The sequence below is a fragment of the Narcine bancroftii genome, chromosome 12, assembly GCF_036971445.1.
Source record: "Narcine bancroftii isolate sNarBan1 chromosome 12, sNarBan1.hap1, whole genome shotgun sequence".
Taxonomy (NCBI): Eukaryota; Metazoa; Chordata; class Chondrichthyes; order Torpediniformes; family Narcinidae; genus Narcine; species Narcine bancroftii.
In genome coordinates this window covers 80,558,580-80,577,645 of record NC_091480.1, presented here as the reverse complement: position 1 = coordinate 80,577,645, position 19,066 = coordinate 80,558,580, and the positions used below count along the sequence as shown (strand labels likewise).

General features: G+C 44.3%; 1 protein-coding gene across 1 annotated transcript; it reads right to left on the bottom strand.

The window, feature by feature from the left end:
• Positions 1-5,876: 5,876 nt before the first annotated feature.
• Positions 5,877-7,131, bottom strand: prr15lb (proline rich 15 like b). The gene has a single exon (XM_069907089.1). The coding sequence runs from the start codon at positions 6,957-6,959 to the stop codon at positions 6,642-6,644; it is 318 nt and encodes a 105-aa protein (XP_069763190.1). The 5' UTR covers positions 6,960-7,131; the 3' UTR covers positions 5,877-6,641.
• Between the last annotated feature and the right edge of the window lie 11,935 nt (positions 7,132-19,066).

Here is a 19,066-nt window from a genome sequence, read left to right as displayed (position 1 = left end):
GAAACAGGCTGGATTCTGAGATGACAACAGTAACTCCACTCCAAAACCTGTTGGTGAGAAAGTACACCATTTGAAAACACACATAACAAAGAAAACCAGACTTTCACCGTTCAACCTTTGAGCCTGCTTTGATACATTCCTTCTGATAGGCCTTTCAACCCATCCAGACCAATTCCAATCTCCTCCATGTACTTGTAATATATTCTTTTTCCACATGCCTATCAAATCCCCATCCCCTGGATACTCTGCCACCCAATGAACCAAGGGTAATTTATAGAAGAGGATTAACCACTGGAAGATCGTTGGGAATGTGGGAGGAAACCAGAATACCTGGGGACACCTACACAATCAAAGAGAGAACATGTAAACTCTACACGGACAATAACCAAGGCTAGGGTCGAACACGAGCTGTGAGGCAGAATGCTGCCCTCTAGATACAATCACGTCTGATCCTCTATCCCAATACGACACTCCCCTCTGCAACACTACACTCAACACTTGTTTTATTTTGCAATATCTATTGTACTCAAGGATATATTGACCCCATGGATGGCAAGCAAAACATTTGCTCTCACCCCCCCCCACCACAGTATCTCAGTGCATTTACAATAAACCATTCAATTCCTCAGTTAAGGAGGCCAAAACAGCATGCAATATTCCAAGTGAAGTCTCTCTAACGTCCTTCATAACTGTAGTAAGACAGCCTTATTCCTGTACTCAAAACCTCTTGCAATGAAGCCAACACCTCATGTGCTTTCTTATCTGATCATCACATCTGCAGGTTTGTGGGTGTACAAGGCTGCCCAGGTGCTTTTGCACATCCACATTTCCAACTCGATCACGATTTTATTAATCCTTTGCTTTTGTTTTTCAAACCTCACTTAGCAGGTAAAACATGGATACGCAAGAACATAACCGATCAGAGCAGAAGCAGGCCATTTGGCCATCAACCCTGCTCTGCCCATGGACTCAGCTCCAGTTACCTGCCTTTTTTCCATATCCCTTAATTCCCTACTATGCAAAAATCTATCTTACTTGTCTTAAATGAGGCAGCCTCTACTGCTTCCATGGGCAAAGAATTCCTCAGATTCACTAACCTCTCGGAGAAGTAGTTCCTCCTCATCTACTCCCTGAATCTTGAGGTGATGTCCTCTGGTTCTAATCTCATCTGCCTGTGAAAACTATTTTCCTACCTCTGATTGATCCCTTTCATAATTAGATACGTTTCTACAAGGCATTGATGAGTTTGCTACCAGTAGTGAAATCCCTCAAACCACAGAGGAAAGAGTAACTTGTACGGGGCTACATCAGTGACAAGGGTGCTGCTGAGATGAAATAAAGGATTATATTACAATGTTCAGGAATGAAACATAGATACGAATATGGCTCCAAGAAAAGACTGCACTGTTTTCTTTTGTAATATATTTTCATTGCAAATAAAGTTAATCTTTAAAATACAGAAGTGTTTCTAGAAGATCCCCTTCCATTCTTCTAAATTCCTGGGAGTACAGTCCCAGACAACTCAATCTCTCCGCATAAATTAACCCGGTCTTCTTTGGAATCAACCTGGTGAGCCTCTACTGCACTGCCTCCAAAGCCAGGATATCCTTTCTCAAGTACAGAGACCAGAACTACACACAGTACCCGAGGTGTGGCCTTACCTGTACAGTTGCAGCATAATCTCCCTGGTCTTAAATTCAAGCCCTCTAGCAATGAGGGCCAACATCCTATTTGCCTTGTTGATTACCTGCTGCAGCTGCCAACGTACCAAGTCCCTCTGGTCAAAAGCATGTTGCAAACTTTCAGAATTAAAACAAAATCTGATCTTTTTTTCCTTCCAAAGTGGATGACCTCACATTTACTGACATTGTTCTCCAGACCTTGCTCACTCACTTAACCCATCTCTATTTCTCTGCCAAATCTCCACATCATCTGCACAATTTACTTTTCGGCTCAATTTAGCATCATCAGATTTAGTGTCCCCTCTTGCAAATCATTAAGGTACATCATGAAGTGGTGTATCAAATACTGCAGCATTCCACTCACGAATGATATATCCTAAATATCCGCCTTATCTGTACATGTTCATACTTGCCCCCACTCCATTCATCCTCATCTTAAGGATGCCTTTCATATTCATCAACCCACTCAACTGGTCTAAATCGCCTTCATTCCACACAGTTCACAATTCCACCCATTTGGGTTGGAGACAAATTTAATATCACATTCAGTTCCCTCATTCACATAATTGATGTGTATAGTTGGGGCCCCAAGCACTGGTCCCCATCGCACCCAATTAATGAGCCTGAGAGCATCCTGTTTATTTCCAGGTTGATTCCCATCCGTCAACCATTTTCCCATCCAGGCCAGCATGTTACCTACTAGCTTTAATTTTTCCACACTAACATCTTAGATACAATGTAATCAAAGGCCTTCTGAAAGTCCATGTGCACATCCTCTGATTCTCCCCACTAGCATCACTGAGGGGTGCGGACCACACCGGGTGACACCAAAATGACTGTCTATAACGTTTTTGTGTTTCTGTAGAAATGTATTATTTTTTATAAAAATATCCCTGCAGTTAAACAACAAAAACATTTTTCACAAGCCCAGCATACAGGGTGTCAATATACCTACAAGGCTAAAGTTCTATGATAACTTACCTTTTGAATCTTCTAATGCGCTCCGGTCAGAGCTGTCATCGTTACCCGATTACAATGACGCTTCGAATCACGCGGCTTCGTCTGCACGCGCTACAAGTTCACGCAGTTGTTTTCATTGCTGCTATGCATATGATATTGTAATTTAAAGGTGTACTTTTAATTTTGTTAGTTGTTTATCTCACCACTATTGCCGTTACATTCAGTGATATACGAGTGACATTAGCACAAAAAATATTACTGAGGATTCTGTATGGTCTGGTACGGTAGGAGGTCCATGGTGGCGGGGGGGGGGGGGGGGGAAGTGACACCAACCCTAGTGATGTCACTGGTTCTCCTTGATCTATTCCACAGTCCCACACACAAAGTTTTCAATGGAAACACCTGGAGTCATTTCAGAAACAAAAAATGCTCATTGTTTTCTAAGCTTTAACCCTTGGAAGGTTGTTGACAAGATGTACATGCTTGCACAGTAAGAATACAAATACAGTAAAACCTCTGGTATCCGACACCTATGGGGATTGGAAGATGCCGGTTAAGTGTATTTTCTGGTTGCTTGAGACTCACTCTTACAATGCCCAATTAATACACCTGCATTAAGAATAAACAGTTTAAAAGACAAAAAAAATCAATACTGTACTTGTACTGAGCAAGCTTCATTTACATGAATATATAAACATTGTTTTTAGTCACATTTGAAAATATTTAACCATCTCTGCATCTGCTGTTTCCTCCCCCCTCCACAGAGCAGCCTGAAAGATATACAATAACATTTTTGATAATTAAACCCCTCCCTCAAGTTTACAGATAATGTGCCTGACTGGTGCAACCCTTACTAACCAGGGATAAGGAGTCACCCTCTTCATCCTGGTCGAAGCCATTTTATTCAAACAGCTGCTACGATCAATGCATGATCAAGGCAGTGCGCTGGCTGAATATTTGTTTCCATCTTCACCAAATATTTGTGCTACTTCAGAGAAGATTTACTTTTACAATTTTTAACTTGTCTAATTTTTAACCTATTATGTTATTCTGACTTTAATCTTTAAAAAATATTTCCTTGATTTTCTTTGCAAGTTATCAGATATCAAAGGTTTTACTGTATCAAGATTGTGAGCAATAAAGATCCATTAATTACATCTTAACATGGAGTCAGAGATCTACAACATAGAAACAGGATCTTCAGCCCAACTTGTCCATGCTGATCAAGTTAGCCCTATTTGCCTACATTTTGTCCATATTCCTATATTCTGCCCTTATTCCTCTGAATCTTTCCAATTCACATACCTGTCTAAATGGTTTTTTTTAATGTGACAATTGCACCCAGCCCTGCAACTTCCTCTAGCATCTTGTCCCATATATTCACCCTCTGTGAAGAATGTACCCCTCAGGTCCCATTTAAATCTTTCCCATTACCCAAAATTTATGCCCTCTAGTTTTATATTCACCTACTCTGAGGAAAAAGGGCTATGACTACTTACCTGATGATTTTATAAACCTCCAAGAGATCACCCCTTCCCCCCCCCCCCACACCCCACCCAGCCTCCTACCCTTCTAGAAGAAAAGTACCAGTCTATCTATGCTTTCTTGTAATTTTCCCTACCTGTCCTGGCCATGTTCTCCTGAATCTTTTCTGCACCCCTTCCACCCTAATATCCATCCTCCAGCTGGGAGTAAAGTTGTAACAAAATGGCCTGTTCCTGCTCTCAACGTCCTGACCAATGAAGAAACGCATGGCAATCACCTCTTCACAATTCCATCTACCCATGTTACCACTTTAAATTAACCAAACACATGTACACCAATTCTCTTTGTTCCCTGGGCCTGACCACTCACCCAACAAGTCCTGCTCTGGTTTAACCCACAGTGCAATACCCCACAGTTAAATTCCATCTGCCATTCCGTGGCCAACTTTCTCAGTTCTTCCAGGCCCTGTTGCAATCTTAGATAATGTTTTTTCACTGTCAATTTATACCATCAATTTTTTTTTACCATTCAGAAATACAGAATTATTTTTACTAGGGATCATTACAGGGATAAGACCCAAATTGAAATTGCCCAAATATCAAATAGAATTTGTAAAAATTGCACTGGCAGTGGCCAGAAAATGTATACCTGTTGCATGGGATCCACATCTAGGTATGGCACCTTGGAACACAGAGCTACATAATTGTATTCCCCTGTAGAAGATTACCTACAACTCAAGTATGACATTTTTACAAATTTGGCAACCATATTTACAAAATTCAGGCATAAATCTTTTGCCGAGTTCTTCCCAACCCTTGAGACCAGAGTTGATCTTCTCAAGGAAAGCTAAATAGAAGAGAAATTTGTGATCCGTGAAGTATGTGTCACTTTTCTGCAATCCAATCCATTTTCTCTCTTTCTTTGCTATCTTATCTTTTTCTTGCTTTTCTATATGTTCATTCATTTCTTTTGGGTCTTTTTTTTGGGGGGGGGGGAAGAATTAGGTTAATACCATCATGAAGTAAATATTGGATATACTTTTGTACTTTTTTTTTTAACTCTGTAATTGACTCCATGTTTGGTTAAAAAAAAATTTTTAAAAATACAATTGGCCAAATGTGGTTACTCTTTAGGCATCAACTTTAAACTTAAGGATGGGGCAGATGGGAGCAATGGAAAGTTTTCCCTGGTGTGTTGTCCATATGCACTCGTCATCTCAAGGGTCTGTGCCCTGGATTGTTGATCCGGCCCGTCTGTCTGCTGACCCAGGCTCTCAACCCCAATGTCAACTATCCTTTTGCTTCCGCAGATTCTGCACAACCCGCTCAATTCTTCCAGCGGTTTGGGGGGGGGGGGTCCGCTCCAGACTCCAGCGTCTGCAATTGCTTGAATCATTCTGTCTCCTGGATACCAAAAACCCCAGCAGCAGGATGCGATTAACACCCTTAATGAAGGGCGAATACCTAAGGGAATCCACAATGTTAAAAGCAAGATCTTGCCTTTAAAGCAACTGCACTAAATTACACAGCAACCTTTTAAAAAAATTGATGTTAAAAGCTCATACCATGGTTTCAGTTTCTCCAAACAAGCAACGACCTCTCTCTCACAGAGACATTACCTGATCCGGCCAGATCAGTTCACTCAAAGTTCCTTGTAATCAGGCCCACCTATTTATGATAATAGAACAACTTGTAATTAAAGCACATTTGTATGTTCCAAGGAGTGTCGGCAAAAACAGTGACACCAAGATGTAGTGAAATTGTGGTTTAATTAAATCTATTTTAAGGGAACGTCAATCACTCCCTCATTATTCCCGTCTTCCACAGGTACACTTCACACAACCCTGGCACACAACCAAAACTCAGTTCCCGTGATCGAATTTTTTTTTCCAAGCCAGGTTGTTGTCAAAACACAATTCAATATTTTTTATTTTTACTCAAAACATTATCTTGCTCTCACTTTTTTTTTGCAAAATTAAACGTTCTCTGTTCACGACGCGGATTGAAGTCGCTTCTTTGTGCGACACCTGTGAAATTGACAGCCGCTGTCGCAGGCAGGCACACGCCGGAGATTGGTTCAGTCACGGTGCACGGATCCGTGCCCTCTGTCCCGCTCCTCCGGAGAGCAGCGTTCGCTTCCAAAACCCACTCATCAATCACACTTTGGAACCCCATTGCTTTTTCAAGAAGTTCAATTAGTTGTGAAAACAAAAGTCAATTCCCCTTCGCCGCTTTTAAAAAGCCAGTCCATTGTGAGCGACGAGCCTGCTCCTTCTGAATTATTGGGGGGGGGGGCGGAACAACTCCTTGGGAGTTGCAGGGTTAACCCTTTAAATCCATCCCAGGGCAATCAGCGGATTGTAGCTAACTCTTGACGCAAATTGGAGTTAACTCAGCCGATTGCTAGTTATCGCTTGGGTCCAGGCCTTAACCGAGTGCATTGCCTGTTAACCCTTTGAGGGAAGCTGTCTCTGCAAGGGTGGGCTGTGTGTGGCAGTCCCTGGATTGAAGCGGCTCAGGGCTCCCCTCCGCCTGCCTTCTCTGCCTGACTGAAGAAGCTGGGGTTTTCGGACAGGCTTGAGCGCACTTTCTTCTTCTCCTTGAAGCGGCCCGAGTGGGACACTCTCACGTGCCTGCCTTTGGTACTCTTCTCCGTGCTCTTCTCCATGATCTTTTCCAGCCTGGCTTCCAGCTGCGAGTCGCCCTTGCTCTCCCTGTCCGCGCTCTCGGTGTTGCTGCCCCGCTCCACGGGCAGCTCGCTCAGCACCTTGGAGCCGTTCTTCTTGCGCAGGAAGGTGAATTTCCACCAGCTCTGAGGGGCCCCGTCACCCATGGCTCGGAGAGAGGTGCCGTTTTGGGCAGGTGGTTCTCTTCACCTGTCCAGGTGGGAGTGAAGCGGTGCTTCTCCCAGTCACATGGGCTGGCGTCAGTCCGCGGGCGAGGCTGCAGGAGTGAGCGTGTGCGCATCGCTCGCCAATGAACTCCGTCTGCTCTCCCGGAACCGGGCGGGGCCGGAGGGTGAAAAGGTGCCGCTCACAGGGTAGCGCTGGCCCACAACCAGTGCGCAGGGAGGATTTCTCCAGATGCCAGGGAATGCCGAAACTTTACAGAACGTGGAGAGAAGCTGCAGATACTGGCAACCTGATTACACGCAGGAGGCACTCAGCAGGCCAGGCAGTATCCGCGGAGAGAGAAGACCGGTGAAGAGTTTGCTCACTCAACTCGGATCTCTGCACCTCCGCGGCCGAACCTGCTGAATGCAGGGAAAGCCTGAGATCGGACCGAACTCCCCAGGAGTGTTTGACGGTCATTGGCGAGCGGGTGAAAAGCCAACGTGAGAAACAGGTCGACTATAGTGATAAGAAGACTAGAAAACAGGAGCAGAAATAGGCCATTCGGCCCGTCGAGCCCATTCAGCCCCACTGCCCATAACCTTTGATGCCCTGACTAATCAAGAACCAATCCATCTCGGCCTTAAATGCACCCAATGACCCGGCCTCCACATCTGCCTGTTGTAACAAATTCCACAGATTTACCACCCTCTAGCTGAAGAAATTCCTCTGCATCGTTTTTCTAATGGATGCCCTTTAATCCTGAAGTTGTGCCCCTTTGTCCTAGACTCTCCCATCATGGCAAACAACTTTTCTACATCTACTCTGTCCATACTTTTCAACATTCAAAATGTTTCAATGAGAATCCCCCCGCCCATTCTCCTAAATTCCAATGAATACAAGCCAAGAGCTGTCAAACGCTCCTCATATGATAATGCTCCTCATATGATAACCCCCTCGTTCCCAGAATCATCTTTGTGAACCACCTCTGAACCCTCTCTAACGTCAGCACATCCTTTTTTTTTTAGACATGCAATGTGGTATCAGGCCATTTCGGCCCATGAGCCCATGCCGCCCAATTTTTACACCCAATTAACCTATACACATGATATGTTTTGAACGGTGGGAGGAAACTGGAGAAAATCCATGGGGAGAACATACAAGCTCCTTACAGACAGTGTGAGATTCGAGGTCTCGATCACTGGCACTGTAAAGGCGTTGCGTTAACTTTCTTAAATGAGGATCCCAAAACTGCTCATAATCCTCCATGAGATGTCACCAGTACCGTATAAAGCATCAACATCACATCCCTGCTCTTATATTCTATTCCTTTTGAAATGAATGCCAGCATTGCATTTGCCTTCTTCACTACTGACTCAACCTGCAAGTTTACCTTCAGACTATGCTGCACGAGGACTCCCAGGTCCCTTTGCATCTGGGAATTCAATTTTCTCCCCATTTAGAAAATAGTCTGTCCATTTATTTCTTCTACCAAAGTGCATGACCACACACTGCGACATTATATTTAATTTGCCCCTTCTCTACCCATTCTCCTTATGCAAGTCCTTCTGGAGCCTCCCTGTTTCCTCAATGCTATCTGCTCCTCCACCGACCTTCATATCATTATTAGTGAGTGTTAATGATCGTTGGTTATGCTGTGCTGTGCATTATGCCAGCTGCTCTCTGACGCATACACCTGTGAACTTGCTCATTGCTTCCTTGATTTCCACACCAGCACTTTCCCATCCCTGCTTGGTCTCCTCTACATTGGACAGACTGGGAGAACACTTTGTTGAGCACCTCAGCTCTGTCTGCCACAAAGCGAGGATCTCCCAGTGGCTATCCTATTCCCTTGCTGCCATCGGAGCTCTGTGATTAGTAAGGGATTGCTTAAGGTGGTATGTGGGTGGGAAGGGAAGGTTGAGAATCACTGCTCTAGACACAATTGTCACTGAAATATTTTGCTTGAGAAAAATTGTCAGTGGTCTATTTCCTTTGGAGTTATGAACCGTGCACATAATGAGTCAATTAGATACGATTAAAACAGTGATTTTCAACCTTTTTCTCTCCACCCACATACCACTTTAAGCAATCCCTTACTAATCACAGAGCACCGATGGCATAGGGAATACTCAAAGTGGTAAGTGAGTGGAAAGAAAAAGGTTGAGAACCACTGAGGGAAGGGGGTTGATGGGATGGTGCAGAAGGAGCTTTACATTTTCTAACCTGCAGTGTGGGAGTGTGCAATGGAACAATTTGGAGAGAGCTCTACACTATTCCAGTCTCAATGTCCTGGACGGTGTGATGTAATGATGTAGAGCACACATGTCAAACTCTGGCCCGCGGGCCAAGATATAATTATATTTGGCCCGCAAGATCATTTCAAAAATGTATAGAGGTGGCCCGCTAGCCGCCGCGCCAGTATAGCGCATGCACAGCTAATACTATAAATCCCAGAATGCATTGGCGTCAGCCCGCTAATCGCCCCCACCTCCTCTGTTTTCGTTGCAGGGTCTCACCGTGGACTCTGGTTTTGGGGCCTGGCCGGTGTCAGGGGAAGCCAAGGCCGCTTCCCAGCGCCCGGAACCGGAGGCCTCGGGCCTGACCTCGCCAGGACCGTTGCCCACTCCCCCTCCCTGCCGCAGGCCGACCCGCGACTCACGGTGACGGGGCCGCTGATCCGCCGAGATGCCACCCTGCTGCGAGAACCGATGCCCCCGCACTGTCGTTGTCCAACCCGATCGCCCGCAAACCCCGCCCTCCCGCACACAGGCCTGAGTAAGGATTATGAATTTTAATCTCAGGATAAAATGATCTTCCAATAGTTTCATGTCACAGTGATAAATATATTCCTGGTTAAAAATGGTCCTGCACCTGGATACAAGATCATTAGGCATAAAACTTGAAAAGTGTGTAAATCAAAGGATATCTGTACCAATGGAAAAAGGGCATGGCAAATAACCCTGCTAGAGTTCATGCCCACAATCAGTTACCCATTTGATTGTTTCAGGAATCATGTTATTCTCCCACATTCTCAATAGCCCTCAGATTTTACTATTCGACAGCACACTAGCAACATTTGACAAATCCTCTATAGAGAAATATTATTTATTGAATATTTTATTTCTCATTTGTTAATGCTTCTGGAAAGAGTTTATCCAAAACTATTATTAAACATTTATTTTAATAAGAAAAAGTTTAACATTACATATGTTGAAAGAAGAGAAAACATGTAGATGTTGTTGAAAATTTTCAATAAATATTTAGTTCGGCCCTCGACTTAGTCCAGGTTTTTAATTTTGGCCCTCCGTGAATTTGAGTTTGACACCCCTGATGTAGAGGGAGTTTCACCATGTCTACCTGTGCTATCTCTTGCTGGGGAGTGTACATTTCTGTCACAAAGAGAATTGTTTATTTGGAGTGCTGGAGATAGTCAGAGCTGAAATTACCTGGTTAACTGAAAAGATTATGTTTAACTAACATGGATTCAGCCAAGAATAATCATTTCTATCCAACCTCCTTGATTTTTTTTTTGAGCAATGATAACCCAAGACACCCAATAAAACTGAACCAATCTTTAAAAAGGCTTCCAACAAAGTTTCACACTGAAGGCAAATTACTCAAAACTGGGTGTCAGCATAAATCCTTGGGATGGATAAGCACAGATGAAGTGAAGTCACCACGGTAATGTAGGAAACACAGCTTCCAATCTGCATGTAGCAAACTTACACACAGGGTAATGTGACCATGACTGGAGAAACAGCAAGGATGAGGGTGACATTTACCCTGGAAGAACTTCATCTCTTTTAAATACTGCAATGCTATGGGACTTCTTGCATCTCCTTGGGTTATTGTCTCGTCCTAAAGGCATTTCTCTGATTGCACATTACTCTCCCTATTAGTCGAGACTTGAATGCTTGTGGCCTTGGAATGGGACATGACCTGTGAATATTTATTTATCTTTCTATCCTTTATATTTATCTCTTTCTGTGTTGGCGTAATTTAATTTATACCATAGTGGATGTATCTTACATAACTTTTATTTCCCCCTGTAACAAGTAAGAATTTTGGTGCATATGCACATTGTATGTACATTAAAAATTCTGAAAATCCGGATGCCAGAAGTCCAGTCCACCTGAGAATCTGGACTTCTCGTAAACTCTCAGCATTTGTGGGCGTGCATGCGTAAGTGCCACAGAGGCACGATGACAACAAGCAACCATGCGTAAACATGGAAAATTAAAAATATATATGAAAAAAATGTTTCATGAATAAACTATCAAAATTTACCTATTTATTCTCCTCCTTAAATATGAATTTTAAAAGTACTGCCCGAGAATCCAGAAAATCTGAAAATCCGGATGGACCCAATCCCCAAGCAGTCTGGAGTTTAGGACTTTTGCTGTAGGTATGTGACAAAAAGCTGATTCTCATTTCTATTATCATTACCCAGTTCCATCTGAGCCATGGTAAGAGTGCATCCTGTTGAATCACACTTGACAGAGTCATCAACAACCAATAGAATGGTTGGGGGAGGGGGGGGAAGCTCAGTATGATTGGGCAGGAAGGTGGAATTAATGTCAAAATCAGCCACAATCCTGTTGAGTGGGAGTGTAACTTGAAGAAGCTGCAAAGCTGACTCCTGAACCTTCCTGCTGCTTCTCATGTTCCTTAGGCTCGGTGTCAATGGTTTCATTTCTTGCCTGTGGGTTGTTCTGAAATTTCTTCCCATCTTGTGTTTTCCCCTGATGAACTATGAAGCCCAGACGATGAGAACTGGAAACTGCCCTAGGGAATAGAGCCTGCCCTAGGTCTTTGCATGGATAAGAGGGATGTCATAGGAAGCCAGAGTCACAAAGGCTCGGGGAAGGACAGGTTGCGGCTGAGCAACACAGAGTACGTTTTACAAACTAAAGTTACCCACTTTTCTTGTAAAAAGTTATAAATGGTTTCAATTAACTGAGCGAAGAGAATTCCATTCGGGGTGGAATATGCCTGACAATGGCTCATGGGAAGGAAAGTTTGGATCTTAGAGTAAACTTTTTACTCAGTTTCTTGACATCTGGTCAGCAAAGTCAAAAATTTAGAAAATTGTTTCAAACTTGACTGGGTAAAGTCAAGTTTAAAACCGTCTGCTTGTGCACCACCTGCTGTACTTGTTCTCCCGTACATCCTGTGTACCAGAGTAACAGTGTGGACACCACTGAGTCAGATGTTGGATATTCAATTCTAAAATACTCTGATTTACAGTGTTATTGTCCATTCCAATTAGGGTTAACACGGCTGTTCCCTCTAAGCTGTGCGCATGTGCGCACACACACAGCCTGTGACCAGCGCACAAAAGAAATGCATGTGTGCACAAAAAGTAAGTGATCTAAACTAATGTAGTCATTAATAATGATACTTATTGAAAATAATCTCTTATTTAATCTGTTTCTGTTCACTAGTTAGTGGGTTAAATGAGTAGTTAACTATGCTTGTATTATATTAAAACACGCCAATACAGTTTTATTAGTCATGAGAGATAGGCTATGCCAAATTAATCTTGAAACAATTGCAAGTTTACATTTGCACAAGCATTCAGTGCACCATACTTTTGTCACAGGAAAAAAAAATGTGCCCAACATAAGATTTTTGGGCACACTGACAACTAAAGATTAGAGGGATTAATTAATTAATGCAGATAATATTGTGGAATATACACTAAAATAGTCAAGTCATCTTTATTTGTTGTTCATACCAGAACTACCAATGCAATGTACAGTAAGGATGAAAGTGTTCCTCCATGGAGCAGATTTACATCTTCTTCTTTGGCTTGGCTTCGTGGACGAAGATTTATGGAGGGGGTAAAAAGTCCACGTCAGCTGCAGGCTCGTTTGTGGCTGACCAGTCCGATGCGGGACAGGCAGACACGATTGCAGCGGTTGCAAGGGAAAATTGGTTGGTTGGGGTTGGGTGTTGGGTTTTTCCTCCTTTGCCTTTTGTCAGTGAGGTGGGCTCTGCGGTCTTCTTCAAAGGAGGCTGCTGCCCGCCAAACTGTGAGGCGCCAAGATGCACGGTTTGAGGCGTTATCAGCCCACTGGCGGTGGTCAATGTGGCAGGCACCAAGAGATTTCTTTAGGCAGTCCTTGTACCTTTTCTTTGGTGCACCTCTGTCACGGTGGCCAGTGGAGAGCTCGCCATATAATACGATCTTGGGAAGGCGATGGTCCTCCATTCTGGAGACGTGACCCATCCAGCGCAGCTGGATCTTCAGCAGCGTGGACTCGATGCTGTCGACCTCTGCCATCTCGAGTACCTCGACGTTAGGGGTGTGAGCGCTCCAATGGATGTTGAGGATGGAGCGGAGACAACGCTGGTGGAAGCGTTCTAGGAGCCGTAGGTGGTGCCGGTAGAGGACCCATGATTCGGAGCCGAACAGGAGTGTGGGTATGACAACGGCTCTGTATACGCTTATCTTTGTGAGGTTTTTCAGTTGGTTGTTTTTCCAGACTCTTTTGTGTAGTCTTCCAAAGGCGCTATTTGCCTTGGCGAGTCTGTTGTCTATCTCATTGTCGATCCTTGCATCTGATGAAATGGTGCAGCCGAGATAGGTAAACTGGTTGACCGTTTTGAGTTTTGTGTGCCCGATGGAGATGTGGGGGGGCTGGTAGTCATGGTGGGGAGCTGGCTGATGGAGGACCTCAGTTTTCTTCAGGCTGACTTCCAGGCCAAACATTTTGGCAGTTTCCGCAAAGCAGGACGTCAAGCGCTGAAGAGCTGGCTCTGAATGGGCAACTAAAGCGGCATCATCTGCAAAGAGTAGTTCACGGACAAGTTTCTCTTGTGTCTTGGTGTGAGCTTGCAGGCGCCTCAGATTGAAGAGACTGCCATCCGTGCGGTACCGGATGTAAACAGCGTCTTCATTGTTGGGCAGATTTACATAAATAAGAGTTAAATATTAAAACACAATACAATAAAAATCCATGGTATACTAGTTGCATGTATATTCTTGGAATTGAGGAGCCTGATGGCTTGGGGGGAAAAGCTGTTGCACAATCTGGACGTGTGGGCCTGAATGTTTTGGTACCTCCTTCCAGATGGCAGAAGGAAGAAAAGTTTATCAGAGGGGTGTGATAAGTTATTTGCCTTTTGCATGCATCATGTGTTGTAGATCTCCTTCATGGTAGGAAGAGAGACCCCAATGATCTTTTCTGCTGACTTCACTATCCTCTGCAGGGTCTTATGGTCTGAGGTGGTACAGATTCCAAACCAGGCAGTGATGCAATTGCTCAGAATGCCCTTGATACATCCTTTGTAGAAAGTAGTGAGGATGGAGGGTGGGAGATGAACTTTCCTCAGTCTTCACAGGAAGTAGAGGCGCTGCTGGGCTTTCTTGGCTATGGAGCTGGTGTTGAGGGACCAGGTGAGATTCTCTGCTAAGTGCACGCCAAGAAACTTGATACTCTTGACGACCTCAACGATAGAGCCATCGTTGGTCAGTGGAGTGCTTTAGCTGCCGGCAAGGTGGATCTGAGGAAAGGTATATAAGGTTGCAGAGCAGGAATGGTGAAGATGGAGTTGGGTGAAGCAAGATGTTGGGACCATGAATGGTTTAGTTGAGCCCTCTGGAGAGGGAAGTGGCTGGTGGCGAGGGACTAAAGCAATGGTTTTCAAACCTTTCCTTTCTACTTAAATATCATCTTAAGTAATTCCTATGCCATAGGTGCTCTGTGATTAGTAAGGGTTTTCCAAGGACAATGCCATAAGGCGTGGGAACCCAAGCCTCTGCGAGAGACTCACTGACTGAGAATGTTGATGCAAGGATGGAAATGTGATCCTGCTGAGCTAAGCAATGGAGGATAAAAGAAGCTAGAAAGCATCAAGGGTGCTGACCGAATGAGAAAGTGAAGGCATATAAGAGCAGGGATGTAATGATGAGACTCTGCAACGCGTTGGTGAGACCTCACTTGGAGTGTACAGTTTTGGGCACCTTATTTGAGAAAAAGTGCTGGAGTTGCAGAGGGTTCAGAGAAGACTTACTAGACTGGTACCAGGAATGAAAGGGTTAGTATATGAGGAGCATTTGTCAGCTCTTGGAGTGTACTCAGAGATGAAGTATAGAAAGATGAGGGGAGGGGACCTTATAGAGGCATTTCAAATGCTGAAAGGCCTGGACAAAGTAGATGTGGCAAGGATATTTCTTATGGTTGGGGAGTCTAGGATAAGAGGGCACAAGTTCAGGATAAAAGGGCATCAATTTAAAACAGAGATGTGGAAAAATTTCTTTAGCCAGAGGGTTGTGAGTCTGTGGAATTTGTTGCCACTGGCAGCTGTGGAAATGAGGTTGTTGGGTGTATTTAGGGCAGAGATTGACAGGGCATCAAGGGTTATGGGGAGAAAGCCGGGGAGTGGGGCTGAGTAAGAGGATGGATCAGCTCATGATTAGAATAGTGGAGCGGATTCGATGGACTGTTGTGCCGACTTCTGCTCCAATATCTTGTGATCATTTGACTTTTGTGGTTTTGATAAAGGCTGGGACACTATCCTGCGAAACTCTGCCAAGGTTGTCCTGTGACCGATGAAGTTGACCTTCAATAACTTCGACTAATATTTGTACAGTGACAGAAAAAATGTGGTACCAACATGAAGTTGTGGAAAAATTAACTAATATGGGAGGAGAGAACATGTTTAAACAGAAAGGAAATGGAGGTTGGAGATGGGGGAATTATATTGCTGTCCACATGGACATACTCGACACTCACAACCCAACATGACTGAAAATCATCACACCTTGCCTGTGTTTGGGGAAGCACTTGTTCTTGGCACTGTCCAGACTAGGCAGTTGAGTACTGACCTTCACAGCAAAGCACCAATCTTTCAGGTGACTCAACAGAAAGGTATTTTGTTAACATGCCAGCACTTCCTGAGATTAAACTAACATTGCAGGGGTTAGTCATGCTGATAAAGGCTGTGTTGTCCACTGTTACTTGATGATGAACCTGATTACACCTGGGAGCCTGACTCTGAGAAATGTGTCACGTGCAGAAGATATAAATCCATTATCATATCACGAGTGAATAATTATCATAATCTAGGCATCCTATTTATCCTATACCTATCTGGGATAATGTTGAGGACTATTTTTGGAACAGGGAGCATCGTTCTGTATTTCACCTATGCCCTGGGACACTAAGGATAAAGTCAATGCACTTGCACTCGATATCTAACCCTTGCCTAGAGAAAGTGTTATGGGATATTGTAAGGGAGCTTCACTTGTATGTAACCCTTTGTAGGGAAAGCCTGAGAGGAAGGCTATCCCTACTCTCAGCACTCTTTTTTTTATATACAGCACGGTAACAGGCTCTTGCCGCCCAATTAAATTCAGATTTCAGATTTATTGTCAGTACATAGACGACATCACATACAACCCTGATATTCCTTTTCCTGGGGGGCGAGGCAGAATTACCACTTATTGGCAGTCCAAAAAAAACTGTACACGATTTAAGAGCCCTTAAATAGGTCCCTGATTGAATTTGTTGTTGAGGAGTCAGATGGTGGAGGGGGGCTGTTTCTGAACCTGGTGGTGCGAGTCTTGTGGCACCTAGACCTCTTTCTTGATGGCAGCAGCAAGAACAGAGCATGTGCTGAGTGGTGTGGATCCTTGATGATTGCTGCTGCTCTCCGATGCAAGCATTACCCATAGATGTTCTCGATGGTGGGGTGTGCTTTGCCTGTGATGTCCTGGGCTGTACCCACTATCTTTTGCAGGGCTTTATGCTCGGGGGTATGGGCGTCCTCATACCAGACCATGATGCATACTCTCCATCACACATCTGTAGAAATTCACCAGTCAATGTCAGAGCAAACCTTCGCAAACTCCTGAGGAAGTTGAGGTGCTGATACGTCTTCTTCACGATGCCATCAGTGCGTTGGGTCCAGGAAAGATCCACCAAGATAGTGACTCCCAAGAACTCGATCGACCTATGTCCCCGATACGATTTTGAATGGTGGGAGTGTGGTGCACACAAAATCACATCGACATGATGGAGTGATTAAATGGCTTTCATTACAAAAAACTGAGCATTACTGATACATTACTTGACCAGATTCCAGGTACAGGAGCAACAGGGGGCAAGTCTGGGCACACCAGCCATTATTGGGAAATCTGACAAGAAGCCAAAGGAGGGGTTAGGGAAGGTCAGGGAGGTTCGGACTGGCCGGTCTATACATCAACGGAAATGCCTTTCACCATCGGGAGGAAGTGGGTGCACCTGGAGGAAACCCACAGAGACAAGGGGAGAACGTACAAACTCATTACAGACAACGCTGGATTCAAACACCAGTCACTGGCAGGGTTACAGCGATGCACTCACCGCTGCACTAACTGTGCTGCTCGTAATTTTTCTGATTTTGAAATGCAAACAGCTCACCAGAAATCATAAACGTCAGATCCACTGATACAGTTATAATTTAATTTACACACTTTGAGGTTTTGTCAGTTGAGAATTAATTGAAAATTCAAATGGAAGTGCACTGATTTTCATGTGGCCAGGGGTGTCAAGGATCTTCTCATCCCTGTGTTTGTTTCTCCAGAAAAGTCTGGTTATCTTGCTCCTGTCCTCAACCAGGTGTCACATCTGGCGTTGTCTGATACTCTGCCCCCAGGCCTCCACATGGTGTCCTTGAATTTGTCATATTACCCCTTCCAGCCCATTGGACCTCCTGCAGTGAATGGGAGGGGTTCCCATTGGTTGTTGGGTGATGCTTCCACAGAATGTGGAAGCAGGGAAAGGTGCAGGTGCTCATTTGTTTGCCTGTGGCAGTGTGGGAGGAATTGTATGAAACTTTCTCGCCAGTATCAGTTGGAGGCTTTGCCCCCTCTTACTTCATTCCAGTCCTCAGCTGGAATGTATGCGCAAGGGTGGAGATTCCTGTTTAACTTTCGTTATCTCCTTTGTTCTTGAGGGTAGTGAAACCAGCAAGGTATGTGAAAGAACTGACTGTTCTAAGAATCGACTGTTTGATTGACACTTTGAACCCAAAATTTACCCTCTGTGGATGTCCTCCCCTCCTCCCTATGAATTTGTTGAATGGGTGAGCCATTTCCCACTAATGCACCCATGCTTAATTTCACAGTACCCTGTGTGGCTTCTCCAATATCTGCCAATGGGTGGCACGATTGGCATAGCGGTTAGTGCAACACCTTTGCAGCACCAGCAATCGGGACCGGGGTTCGAATCCCGCACTGTCTTAAAGGAGTTTGTACATTCTCCCCATGTCTACGTGGTTATTCCTTACTGGGGTGTAAATTGGGCGGAACAGGCTCATAGGGCTAAATTGGCCTGTTACAGTGCTGTATGTCTAGATTAAAAATAAATCAATAAATTCAGTAGCTTATGAATCACTCAAGAAGGCTTTAGTCACACCCCTCGTCCTTCAGGGGACGTGGATGGAGTTTGAGAAATTCCACTGACCACCACACCTTTCTATCAATCACCAATTTCCTTTCTCAATTGCAAGTCAATGAAATTTCATCTGGAATTTCTTCAACCTGAGCCTATCCAAAGAGTCAAGAAAAGGCCATTGACCTCCTCAGACTGATCCACGGTCAATTAGAGTGAAGGTGCAGAGTAGCCAAAATCCATTGGTCTGTAATCTTAAATACATTTCTTTCACAAAACCTAAAGTTCTGTCATTTCATGTCGATCTCCAGCCTCAATGGCTTTTTAAGGGAGATTTCTAAATTGAAATTTTATTCACAGCACGGTAGAAGCCAATTCTGTCTATTTAAACCTGTGACTCCCAATTACTCCCAAATTAACCTACAATGCCGTATATTTTAAAGGGTGGGAGGAAACCCATGCAGACATGGGGAGAACTCCTTACAGACAGTGTCGGATTCGAACCTTGGTTGCTGGCACTGTAATAGAGTCACGCTAATCATGACACTAACCGTGTGCCAAAGTTCCCTGCCCTTTGTTTGATGGTATTTTGACTGAACAGTCTGGGCCCTGTACTACTCTACCCTCATAGGAGGAAGGATGTACAGTGGCATACCACATAGAGCCACTGCCTCACACCACCAGAGACTGAGGTTCAAACCTGATCTGCGGTGCTATCTTAGTGG